At 36.6% G+C, this 12390-nt stretch overlaps 2 protein-coding genes across 2 annotated transcripts; both read left to right on the forward strand.

Moving 5' to 3' along the window:
- Positions 1 to 2512: 2512 nt before the first annotated feature.
- LOC117182670 lies at positions 2513 to 3337 on the forward strand. The gene has a single exon (XM_033375775.1). The coding sequence runs from the start codon at positions 2513 to 2515 to the stop codon at positions 3335 to 3337; it is 825 nt and encodes a 274-aa protein (XP_033231666.1).
- A 1-nt stretch (position 3338) lies between these two features.
- On the forward strand, positions 3339 to 4430 carry LOC117182671. The gene has a single exon (XM_033375776.1). The coding sequence runs from the start codon at positions 3339 to 3341 to the stop codon at positions 4428 to 4430; it is 1092 nt and encodes a 363-aa protein (XP_033231667.1).
- Positions 4431 to 12390: the final 7960 nt, after the last annotated feature.

Genomic DNA, 12390 nt, shown 5'->3' on the forward strand with positions numbered 1-12390 from the left:
AATTTTTTTTAATCTGCCCGCTGCACGCGCACATTCTCATCGCACGCGACTGTTGATTCGCGCGCTTTGCCCTCGATGATGTATTTATCTCGCACTGCGCGCTCGGTCTTTGTATTTCTCCCACATTCATTCAGAGGCCTTTTAAAATTAAAGGTCAAAAGTTACATCTGTAATTTTGTGATTGTGAACTCTCTTTTGATCAAGCTTTTTCGGCTTTAGTGAACACATTCTCATCACGTATCGCGTGCTTCGCACTTAATTTTGCCCAAAATTTCAACTTTTCTACATTATGCTCAACACTTTTATATCAAATATAATACATTTTAATGTACTTCTACTCGGGATTGCATATTCAGATATTGCAAAATAAAACACAAATTGTATTTATCATGATTACTTTAATATTTGTTTCTTATTTTGCATTAAATTGTAATCTTAGTTGCGCTGAAACATGTATCATTTTAACAAATTTATATACATCATTACAATTCATAATATTCATGGAAAATATGCCAGTTAAATCAATTTTCTCTCATTTATTCTTGCAGCTTGTATCGTTTGTACACAAATTTTATTTTTTAGTTTCAATGTTGTTCTTTACGCATAAAACAATATCTACTTATCCTATAAAAAAGTAATTCGTGACAAATTTGTAGATCTTTTTTAGGTGCACAATTTTTTGTCGATCTATCTCTTTTCGTATCTTGCTTTGTTTGACCATAAAATGCAGTTATTGCTATTTGATTAGTTTGTTTGCGATCAAAAACTAAATTTTCAAATATTTTTAACAACATTCAAAAAGTTGTTTGTAGAATCTTGTATGGCCTCAAAAATGTAACGTTGTTCTTCTCTTGACTTTTTCCAATATTACAGATTGTTTGGCTTCAAATGTTCTTTTTTGTTTGATTTTTAGCATATTGAAAATGCTATAACTTTAATCATTTTTATTTTATCAAAGATAGTCTTGGAAATAAATTGTTTGCATTTTTGTCTACTATAATTATCTACCGATATAATTTACAAACCTTCAAAAAAGTGGTCTCAAAAATTTTGAAAATGCTTTTACATTTTGAATTTTTATCAAAAATGGCTGGTTAACGAACTCAATGTTTCTTCTTGGTCCTTCAAACCGTGTGCCAAAGCACAATCCAATCCGATGAGTCTTTCGAAATTTATCCGGTACATAGACTACGACAAAGACAACAAGGACGATGTTACGTTCAGAACGTAAGGATTCTACGCTTTTATTTTTACTTTATAATTTTATGTTTATTTTATATTTGTACATTCTAAATCTTCCTATTCAAACTTCTGTACTTTTACCTGCAATTCATTTATATTGTATATATTATGCTACGAACGTGCTTTACCCAAACTTTCCTAGCAACCTATTTCGTTTTCATTTACAGCTTTCAGCATCTGTCCACGAGTTTTCCAGTTTCAAATCTTAAGGTTTATTGCGCTTTTCTTTACTTAGCCTTTAAGTCGCTACGGCCATTCCGTTTAATTGTTTTATTGAAGGTCAGCTAGCCCATCACTATGTCTTCGTATTGTGGAATTTCCGCAAGGGTCCCTTTGGGCCTTCACCTAACTCCCCGATCCATCCCCATTGACAAGGGGTCTGTCCTAGCCATCCCTTCCAGTCAACTTACCCTCTCCTCGCAACTTAAACCAAAACCTATCCTCCGTGTACTATCTAACTGCGATCAAAAATCAGATATTACTTGTCTTCGGTAGAGGTAACAAGTTACGCATTGGAAAATATAACTCGAAAATTGTACTTTACCTCATGTTTATTACATTAAATATATTGCCGTTTATCTATCTCATCTCACAAATTTTTATTGTGTTTAACCTGCTTCTGCCTGCATATAACTTTAATCAGGTTCGAAGAACACCGCTCAAACTAGGCTCGGTGCACAAAACATTGGTCCTTCGAGCCGGATATTTTATGGTGTTTCAGCGCCTAAAATTGTCTCTAAAACTGACTATTTCTTACCGTGATAAACTCAGTGTGTTATGTGCAAGTGCAAATTCAAGTCCAGTCATTACTCTGGACAATTAAAATATGAACAATACGTCGTGTGTATCAGAACTCAGTAAGAACTTTTCGTGAATTCTACTGCAGCTAATTATTGGCCATCAGCAGCGAGTATTCTCACATATAAGATTCTGTGCTGCAACCACTTATTGGCCATCAGCAGCTAGTATATTATGTTTCACATCTTGGATTTTCTGCGCTAAGTAACTATTACACACCAGCAGTGAATATCACACACTTTGGATTCTGTGCGACATCCGCTTTGTTGGAGATTATCAAGGATTTGTATCTTCTTAAGGATTATTATCTTCGCCTTTACCTATAGAACTTAGCAGAGAATATCTCATTAGCTGGCGTGTATGGTCCGATCAACGTCTGAGTAAGTCAATTAATTGTTCACCAATCTCATCCTCTTCATTTCTGTTCTTTTCCTACATATGCAAATGCTTCTTTTTCAATTAATGTGTTAAAATGGAGGAAATCGCAGCGAGAGTAAAAATACTGAAAAAAGAACGTGGAATTATAAACCGAAAATTAACGCTTTTCGCACAGTTTCTCGAAAGTTACAATTCTGAGCCTCAATATCCGTCGTTAGCAAAGTATGCAGCTGAGCTGGATGAGTCTCGTGAAAGTCTCAAGAAAGTGCAATTCGAATCAGAAGATTTAGGGGAGGGAATTTTAACGGACAAAGGGTTGAATGATGAAGCGAGAAACGAATTCGACAAAAAGTATTTTGAGATTTATAACTCTGCCACAAATTTGTTAGGCAATTACGCGCGCATCTCTGCGGTTTCGGTGTCGTCAGCTCTATCAGAGAATAACGGGATAATACCCATTCAAAATGGCATTTCGATCGAAAATCCAGTTCCAAAGGAACATTCAGATAATTTTAAACTTCCCTCGCTAGGACTGCCCTCTTTTAGTGGATCGTATGATACGTGGTTAGGTTTCCATGAAGTTTTTTCCTCAATGATCGACAACAATGCAAAGTTATCGCCTATTTTAAAATTTAGATACTTGCGAGATTGCTTAAAGGGCGAAGCCGCGGACGTTATTGCGTCGGTAACATTGTCCGCGGAAAATTACTCTGTCGCGTGGGAAATCGTAAAAGTAACTTACAATAATCGTAAATTGATACATCAAAGGCATATTCAAGATTTGTTAAATATTCCTTCTATATCTAAAGACTTTTCCATTAGAGCTCTTCTAAATAGTTTACAGAAGCATGTTAGAGCCCTTAAAATTCTCGACGAATCTTTCTTATTGTATCCTTCTTATTGTATTAATACAAAATAAAATGAATCCCGTCACTTTAGAAAAATGGGAAGAAAGTTCTTGTGAATCAGAGCTCCCTACCTTTCACGAACTTATTGCCTTTTTACAGCGTAGGGCGCAATTAGATGATACAAAATATGCTCAATCACGTTCTAAACCAGTTAACTCAAGTGAGAAACCTTCCGCTTCTCACTCACGTTTAAATAATCGGCCGCAACACCTTTTTGCAGCAGCAAGCTCCCTAAATTCGTGTTTACGTTGCGGGGAACAACATAGTATTTTTTCGTGTGATGTTTTCTTGAATCTTTCTCCTATAGAAAGGTTTAAATCCTGTAAAAATGCATCTCGATGCTTAAACTGCTTAAAATCTACTCACAGCACAAGCAAGTGCAATAGTGGCCCTTGCAAGAAATGTCAGAAAAAACATAATTCTCTTCTGCATTTCGACAATACAACCGAGAAAATTGTAAGCGCCTCGAATTCTTCGCAAGCTGCTTCTACTCACAATTTCCTTGCAAACGAATTAACCTCAGAGAATCTGTTGTCCACGGCTATAGTGGATATTATAAATAACGAAGGTTTCGTCCAGCAATGTCGTCTATTATTGGACAACGGTTCTCAATCTCATCATTTGACAGAAAAGGTTGCTTCTATTATGAATTTACGCAAAAGGCCTGTAGACATTACAGTTTTAACTTTAGGCTCAACGTCGACTGAGATACGCCACTCTGTATCGGCCAAAATCCCATCGCGATACAACACGTATAAAGAAAATGTCGAATTTCTTATCCAAAAAGAATTGAACTATTTATTTCCGGCTATTAAAATTGATCGCGAATCTCTTCAAATTCCTAACAATATTTTCTTAGCTGAACCTGATTTCGATAAAGCAGGCGGAATTGGTGGTATTATTGGCGTAGGGCTCTCTTATAAGTTGCTCAGTGTAGGTCAAATAGTGCCCAGGAATCACCCAGATGCTGTTCTTCAAAAGACTCAGTTGGGCTGGATAGTCGCAGGGAAATTATACGGAATACCTTTATCTAAGCGTAAAATAGTCCAATGTAACATAATGCAAATCCAACCTTCTTTAGACCCAGACCTTACTAAATTCTGAGAATTGGAGGAAGTATCCTCTTCGAAGGTTTTTTCTAGTGAGGAAATCGCCTGTGAAGAGCACTTTGTCAAAAATACAGCTCGAAAGTCTGACGGTCGCTATGTCGTTAGACTTCCTTTCAATGAAAAAAGGGTCAAATAGGAGATTCTCGAAATTTAGCTTTTCGACGATTATACTCTTTAGAAAATCGCTTTCCAAGAAATTCTGAGCTTCTGCCTCCCTACACTGAATTTCTCAGTGAATATGAGCAACTCAATCACATGTCATCCTTTAATGACAAAATTACTTCTCAGGGATTTTATTTGCCCCACCATGGCGTGATAAAGGAAGATAGCTTAACTACTAAGGTAAGAGTAGTGTTCGATGGCTCTGCCAAATCCTCGTCCGGTGTCTCTATAAATGATGCCTTAATGGTCGGTTCCACTCTTCAGGATGATCTTTTTGCGCAACTAATTGGATTTTAATCTCGAAAATATGCTCTCACCGCGAATATGGAAAAAATGTACCACCAAATAAAGGTACATCCTGAAGACGCCCTTTAGCGAACGATTGCTTTTCGCGCGGATCCAGACCAACCCAAAAAGGTATTTACATTAAACATGGTCACATACGGTACATCTTGCGCATCCTTCCTTTCTATTCGTGCTTTACATCAATTAGCGCACGATGAAGGATCAGCGCATCCGTTAGCAGCCTCGGTTTTGAAACAAGATTTTTACGTCGACGACTTGCTAACGGGTGCCAATACGCACGAAGAAGCTCTCCTTTTCCGCAATGATCTTATTCAACTATTACATGAAGGGGGTATTAACTTGCGAAAATGGGCTTCTAACGATCCGTCCCTTATTTCTGATCTCCAGAATAGTCGAGAAACTTCGCACATGGCACTTGATTCATCTGCCTCGATTAAAACACTCGGCATTCATTAGAATTCCGGTGATAGCTCTATTGTTTATACTGTCAATTCACCTCAGCATAAAAGAAGATTCTCTAAGCGACCTATTTTGTCTCAGGTAGCGAAACTTTTCGATCCTCTGGGTCTGCTTGGGCCAGTTATTGTTCAAGCCAAGCTCATGATTCAGCTTTTATGGAAGGCGAAAGTTACCTGTGACGAAGGGGTACCACTGGATATTCACACCTTTTGGATCGAATACATATCGCAACTAGCGCTCCTAAATGATGCCCGTTTTAATCGATTCGTATTGGGATCTCAATTTTCCGGGATTCAATTGCACGGGTTCTGTGATGCAAGCCAGAAGGTTTACGTGGCTTGCATCTACCTATGCTGCGCTGATAAAAGTGGTCAGTATCACTCAAATCTGCTCAGCTCTAAATCAAGAGTCGTCCCGGTAAAAACTGTATCGCTAGTGCGTTTGGAGCTTTGCACAGCTCTTTTGCTAGCAAAATTACAAAATGCCATAATTCAAGCACTAAAAATCGAATTAAGCCATACTTTCTTTTGGTCAGATTCGACGGTTAGCCTTCAATGGATAAATACTCCCCCCATTTGCTTCGGACATTTTGCGCTAACCGAGTATCAAAAATTCAGGCTCTTACGCAGTCTGCCGACTGGAGGCATGTGCCTTCTCTTGATAACCCGGCCGATCTGTTTTCGCGCCAAGCCTCGCAGTATAAATTACGTCATGGGAAATCTATCCGCGAAACGAATCCAATTTATCCGACCTTTTGTTCACACCGGTGTTGACTATTGCGGTCCTTTTTTTGTAAGGAAAGGCGACATCGAAATCTTAATAAAATTAAATGCTATGTAGCAGTTTTCGTTTGTCTTGCCAGTAAAGCTACACATCTTGAATTGGTGAGTGATCTCACCACAGAAGCGTTTCTCGCAGCTTTAAAAAGATTCTTTGCGCGTCACGGAAAGTCCAGCTCTTTAATTTCCGATAATGCTACTAATTTTTTAGGCGCAAGCCATGAACTTACAGAGCTTCAAGATTTGCTATTATCTGATGAGCATAACAAAAATATTCAAATGTTTTAAGCGAATCAAAGGGTTAATTGGCGTTTTATACCTCCTCGTTGTCCACATTTCGGCAGATTGTGGGAGGCTGGCGTGAAGTCATTTAAGAACCACCTTTAACGCACCGTAGGTGAGGCTCTGCTAACTTTTGAACAGCTTCAAACTTACATAATTGAGATCGAAGCTATTTGGAATTCCCGTCCTTTTTCTCCCCTGTCATCCGATCCTAACGACTGTTGTTCTTTAACGCCTGGACATCTCTTGATTGGTGAGCCCTTGACGAGCTTTTCTCAGGCAAATCTGACTCACATTGCCGTGAACCGATTATCTGCATGGAAACACGTGCAAATGCTAAGACATCACTTGCAGATTCAGTGGCATAAGGAGTACTTAAATGAGGTCACTACTCGCACCAAATGGAAGACGGGCTCTAGCGATGCTATCACCATCGGTTCCTTGGTAGTCATGAAGGAAGACAATGCGCCACCCTTGCATTGGAAGCTAGGTCGCATTATACTTTCTAACCCTGGAAAGGATGGGGTTGTAACAGTTGTCTCAGTAAAAACTGAGACAGGCATTTATAAAAGAAGTGTAAACGGTTTATGTCCTCTTCCCATTGAAGAGTCTGTATGCCACGATTGATTTTAAACTATAACATCTTTATAACTATTCCTAATGTCTTATACAATATGTGCAAATATAGTTGCGTAATCCATCTTTGTATAGTTATTTCCTGTTCCTTGTTTTGAACTCTGATCGTTCAAAAGGGGTCGATATGTTACGTTCAGAACGTAAGGATTCTACGATTTTATTTTTACTTCGTAATTTTATGTTTCTTCTATATTTGTACATTTCAAATCTTCCTCTTCAAACTTCTATACTTTTACCAGCAATTCATTTATATTGTATATTTTATGCTACGAACGTGCTTTACCCTAATTTTCCTGGCAACCTATTTCGTTTTCATTTACAGCTTTCAGCATCTGTCTACGAGATTGCCAATTTCAAATCTTAAGGTTTATTGTGCTTTTCTTTACTTGGCCTTTAAGTCGCTACAGCCGCTTAATTAATTAAATTCCGCTTAATTGTTTTATTGAAGGTCAGCTAGCCCATCACAATGTCTTCGTATTGTGGAATTTCCGCAAGGGTCCCTTTGGGCCTTCACCTAGCTCCCCGATCCACCCCCATTGACAAGGGGTCTGTCCTAGCCATCCCTTTCACTCAACTTACCCTCTCCTCGCAACTTAAACCAAAATCTCTCCTCCATGTACCATCTAACTGCGATCAGAAATCAGATATTACTTGTCTTCGGTACAGGTAACAAGTTACGCATCGTAAAATATAACTCGAAAATTGTACTTTACCTCATGTTTATTATATTAAATATATTGCCGTTTATCAATCTCATCTCACAAATTTTTATTGTGTTTACCCTGCTTCTGCCTGCATATAACTTTAATCCGGTTCGAAGAACACCGCGTCAAACTAGGCTCGGTGCACAAAACAGACGACAACGACGACAGATAGACATTGACGTAAACACTTTTTTTTCTGACTCGGGTGGCCTCAAAACGTCGACATGTGATGAAATCCGCGAAAGTCTGTTTCCACATAAAACTAATACCTTCTCATTATGGATGAGAATGTTAAAAGATACACAAGGTATTTCATCAAACGTAGACATAAAGGCTTAAGTACATTTTAGCAGCATAAGAATAGTAAAATTGTTAGGGGTAACCAGTACGAAGGGGATACCAGTACGCACTGAATAATGGAAAAAGCGACTGGGTTTTAAAACAAAAGATCTTTAGTATTTTTTTATAAGTAACCAGATTAAAAGCTAGTTATATAACTAGCCTTGTTAACACTTGCTTTTTTTGAAATAAAAAATGTGTTTTCGGCATGATGAAAATTTTGTTCACTGGCATATTATCATTTTTTTAGGAATTGAATTTCTTTCACTATTCTTTTGCTGATTTCTCTGATTCTTTAAACTCTTAACTTTAAAACTGTGTGATGATTCATTCTCTTCATTTTCATCGAATCTACGAGTATATTTTACGGTTTAACGTGTTATTTTTCTGCTTTTAGGTTGCTGGCAGAAGCAAATAATTACTGCAAACCAAACAACTTTTAAACCAATGAGCAAGCTCATGCCTTTTACCAATCTAACAAAGTAAAATTATTTGTAGTTTTTGTCTATCATGAGTTCAAAAGTTTTTCCATCCATCTCGTTTAGTAATTGCCATCTAATTTTATCCTTTTTGTACCAGTACGGAACTAACCATTGAATTCTTCCTCGATCTCCGTGTAAAAGGAGAAAGAGAACGGAAAAATATGTCTCATAAAATGGTGAAACTGTCTTTGTGAATCAAGATATCGGGTGCCAAGTAGTCGATTGTCCTTTATTCGAAGGATATTGGTATACGCTTACCCGGAAGTCATTTTTTCTTTTTTAGAATTGACCGAACATTTACGATGGGCACATCGAGTTTTGCAAGAATGTGTAGCATGGGCGTCTTGTAAGGTGTGGTCCTATTTGCTCAAGAATCAAGCTTCCTTCGAGGAAGTACGTTAGAATAAAAGAGAGTGAGAGCAAGAGAGAGACTATAATAGAAAACGAGATAGGTATCTATAAGAATTTGTATGCCATATGAACAGTTAGCTCATTTGTCCCGTGATTATCATGAACGTCGATACAGATTGTTCTTTCCTCGATGAAAGCGTAAGTCATCAAAGAACCTGGGGCCAGCTTGCTCTACTTTGGTACTGGTCGACGACTCTCGCTCTCTTACTCAAGGATATAAATTACTATACCCGATTCCACTTGGCGCCTCCCGAATAGACAAACTGTGTCGGCACCACGTGCATAACCGGGTTCAAAAATCAGGCTTAACAAATAAATCATGTATCTTTTTATTTATTTTCCAGCAAGGAAGAACCGAACTTTATAAGAACAAAGATATTTGAGCAATTATTCTAAGAGAATGTCCATTAATTACGTTTGTATTATTTTTGAAATTTTAGACTCTCTGCCAAAAAATGTGTTTGGTGCGTAATTTATGGATTGCTTCTAATTTTGAGATAAGCTTTTTGGAATCGTTGGAATAAACAATGCCTAATTGACAATAGGTTCCAATTCCCCAGCTAAGAATATATATTGTCTTTGATTAAATTATAACTTTTTGTAAGTATTAGCAGAAGATACTCATTTTTGACAGAGTTAATGTAACACTTATGTTTCTTAAATATTGATATTCAAGAATGAGTTCGGTGAAAACATTTTTTAAACAATTAAAATTAGAAATAACTAAATCCAAAATAAAAGTGATGTTTTGTTTTTCACTAATCCCTTGTCTTATAACACGTGTTTTTGTGTAACAGTGGCAACAAATATCGATGTTGGATTTTCAATGGATTTTTATACTTCATATTACAGAGAAAGACACAAATAAAACAGAAGAAAAAACAAATTAACTATTATCAAGCATCAGGAATATATTTTTTTCGGAAGTACCATCTCTCTGAATGTGAATAAAGATGAGTTTACTGTTTATCAGTGAAAATCCTTAATTATTTGATTCATTCACCTATTCATAGTTATTTTAATCCGTAATATTGCGCTCTGAATCAGTGAAATTTTCCACTGATTCGAATCAGAGATCCCTTTCTTACTAGTCCAAATTTAGAGAGATGGCCTTCTTTTGAAAGATTCTGTAACTGAGCACAATGTCAATAATTTTTTCAATTAAATACTATTTTTGGATTCACAGTCTACAATCATTTGTTTTAGATTTAAATTAACATTTTATCGTACGTACTCGAGAGAATTTAAATTAATGCATCCCAAAAAGCACCATAAGCAAGAATCATTCATCGACTAGATTCGTATAGTCGATCTCGTAAGAGAAACACGATTCTCGACCTGACGAGATTTTGACCTACGCCATTTCATTAGAAATCATTGACAATTCGAAGTATAACATTTCGTTTGAAAAGTGAAGCGTAAGTCATGTAACTGAGAATTTGAAAATTGTGCTATCATATTCAATAATATATATAGAAAGAAAGAGGTAATGATCCATACACAATAACCACATACATGTTATAATCTTAGGTGTACAGAATCACACATGTGAGCCTGTTTTTATATTTAAAAAAAATCAACTTTCATGTAATCACTTAATCGGATCGATGGTGTAACTTCCTATGATATTGTTATAATTCAAAAAGGTCAGATTCATCGTAAAATCGGTTACAGGTTAACAAGTTCTAAGTGTTAGAACGTCAGTTAATAGAAGATGGAAAATGAACTGAGCATCTACTGAATGTTCAGATTTCATAGAATTTAAATTATACATAGGTAGTATTTTGTTCATTATTTCGAAAAATGTTACACATATTTTTATGTTAATTGAATATATTTATTTTTTAAGCATATAGTATAATTATAATAATATTTTATGTATGTTCATATCTTATCGATTAAAGGCTTTTAAGTTTTATCGCGTTATAAGATGTGCATTTAAATATGTATGCAATTAAGGTATAAGATAACAAAATTCAATAACATAAAGCAAAGTTTTTTTCTTAGATTAAATTATTGTAAAAGAAAGTTAATAATAGAAGTCGTTCGAAGATCCGTCTATATAATCATTCACAATTGAAGCACGTAACCGGATATTCTTCATGATGCGAAATTATCATATTACCCTCTCAGAGTTCGTGGAAGTACAGAATGCTTTAGCAAGTAGTACAAATTTGTGCCCAGAGGCACAGCATCTACAAACAATACATATAGAGGGTGGTTAATTGGAAAATTATTGCACAAAATGTTGCACATATTGTCATGTAATATTGAAAAAAATTTACATTGAACTGTGCACTGAAATTCTGTAAACATAAAAAATTTCATTGTTGTTCAGTGCACACCGGGCTAATTGCGGGGCAAGCTTGTTTTCTTGGTATAATGTGTATAAACTAGGAATCGGTACAAAATCTTCGTTGCATTACAATAGGTTATTTTAGGACGAAGAATAAGTTCCGTTATTTTCGTTATCGCTATTCTGCCGCGATTTGAGAAAACACCGTTAACTGTAAAATGAACGAAGCCAAGAAAGTCGACGAAAACTGTTCGAATCTGTACTCGCGTGTACCGCGGATTCTAATTCATTTTCTGCAGTTTTTTGTTGTTCTTGACTAATTTGCACATGAACTTTTTATTTTTGCAACAAAAATGGTTAAAAAAATTTTTTTAATTATCTAAAATGCAGTTAATGTTGTTGATTGGAATGTTGAAATTCAGAAAATGCCGTAACGGGCAGTTACGGCTCTCTTCGAATTACGGACCTCAGAAATAGGCCTGTCGTGATTTGAGAAAATGCCGTTCACAGCGAAAGAATTTCACAGCTAAAAATAAATGCAGTGACGGCATTTCTCGAATCACAGACGTTTTTTTTCGAGGTTCGATGATTCCGGAGAACGGTGTAAGCGCGTCTGGACCTCTTGGAAATCACGAAGGCTCGATATCACCGCCCGATAACTTAGTAAAGTCCGTAACTGCCCGTTGCGGCTTTTTCTCGAATTTTTCTGTAACGTATTCACCTATCCATGATTTGAGCCAGCAGTTAACGGTCAGTTACGGCTCTCTTCCAAATCACGACTCGTCAAATTTTGCAGTTAACTGCGTTTTTCCAAAATTTAGCAATAATTATTCTAACTGTTATTAACAATTTGTAAAGAATCTAAAAGTCGCAATTATGAAACCCAGAACAACTTGAGTGCTCCAGAGGAGTCACCAGGTCCTTTCGCGGAATGAAGAGACTGTTCACCTTTACAAAGTTTAAAACGCGAGATTTATAATTTTTAAATGCATTTCGTAGGTAACCCTCCTGAGGGATCCGAAAATCGCATATGCGAGGACTGCGACAACTCGGGTGCTCCAGAGGATTCACCAGGTCACTCGACCATATGCTTCGAAAA

Source organism: Belonocnema kinseyi, chromosome 2 (assembly GCF_010883055.1).
Source record: "Belonocnema kinseyi isolate 2016_QV_RU_SX_M_011 chromosome 2, B_treatae_v1, whole genome shotgun sequence".
Lineage (NCBI taxonomy): Eukaryota > Metazoa > Arthropoda > Insecta > Hymenoptera > Cynipidae > Belonocnema > Belonocnema kinseyi.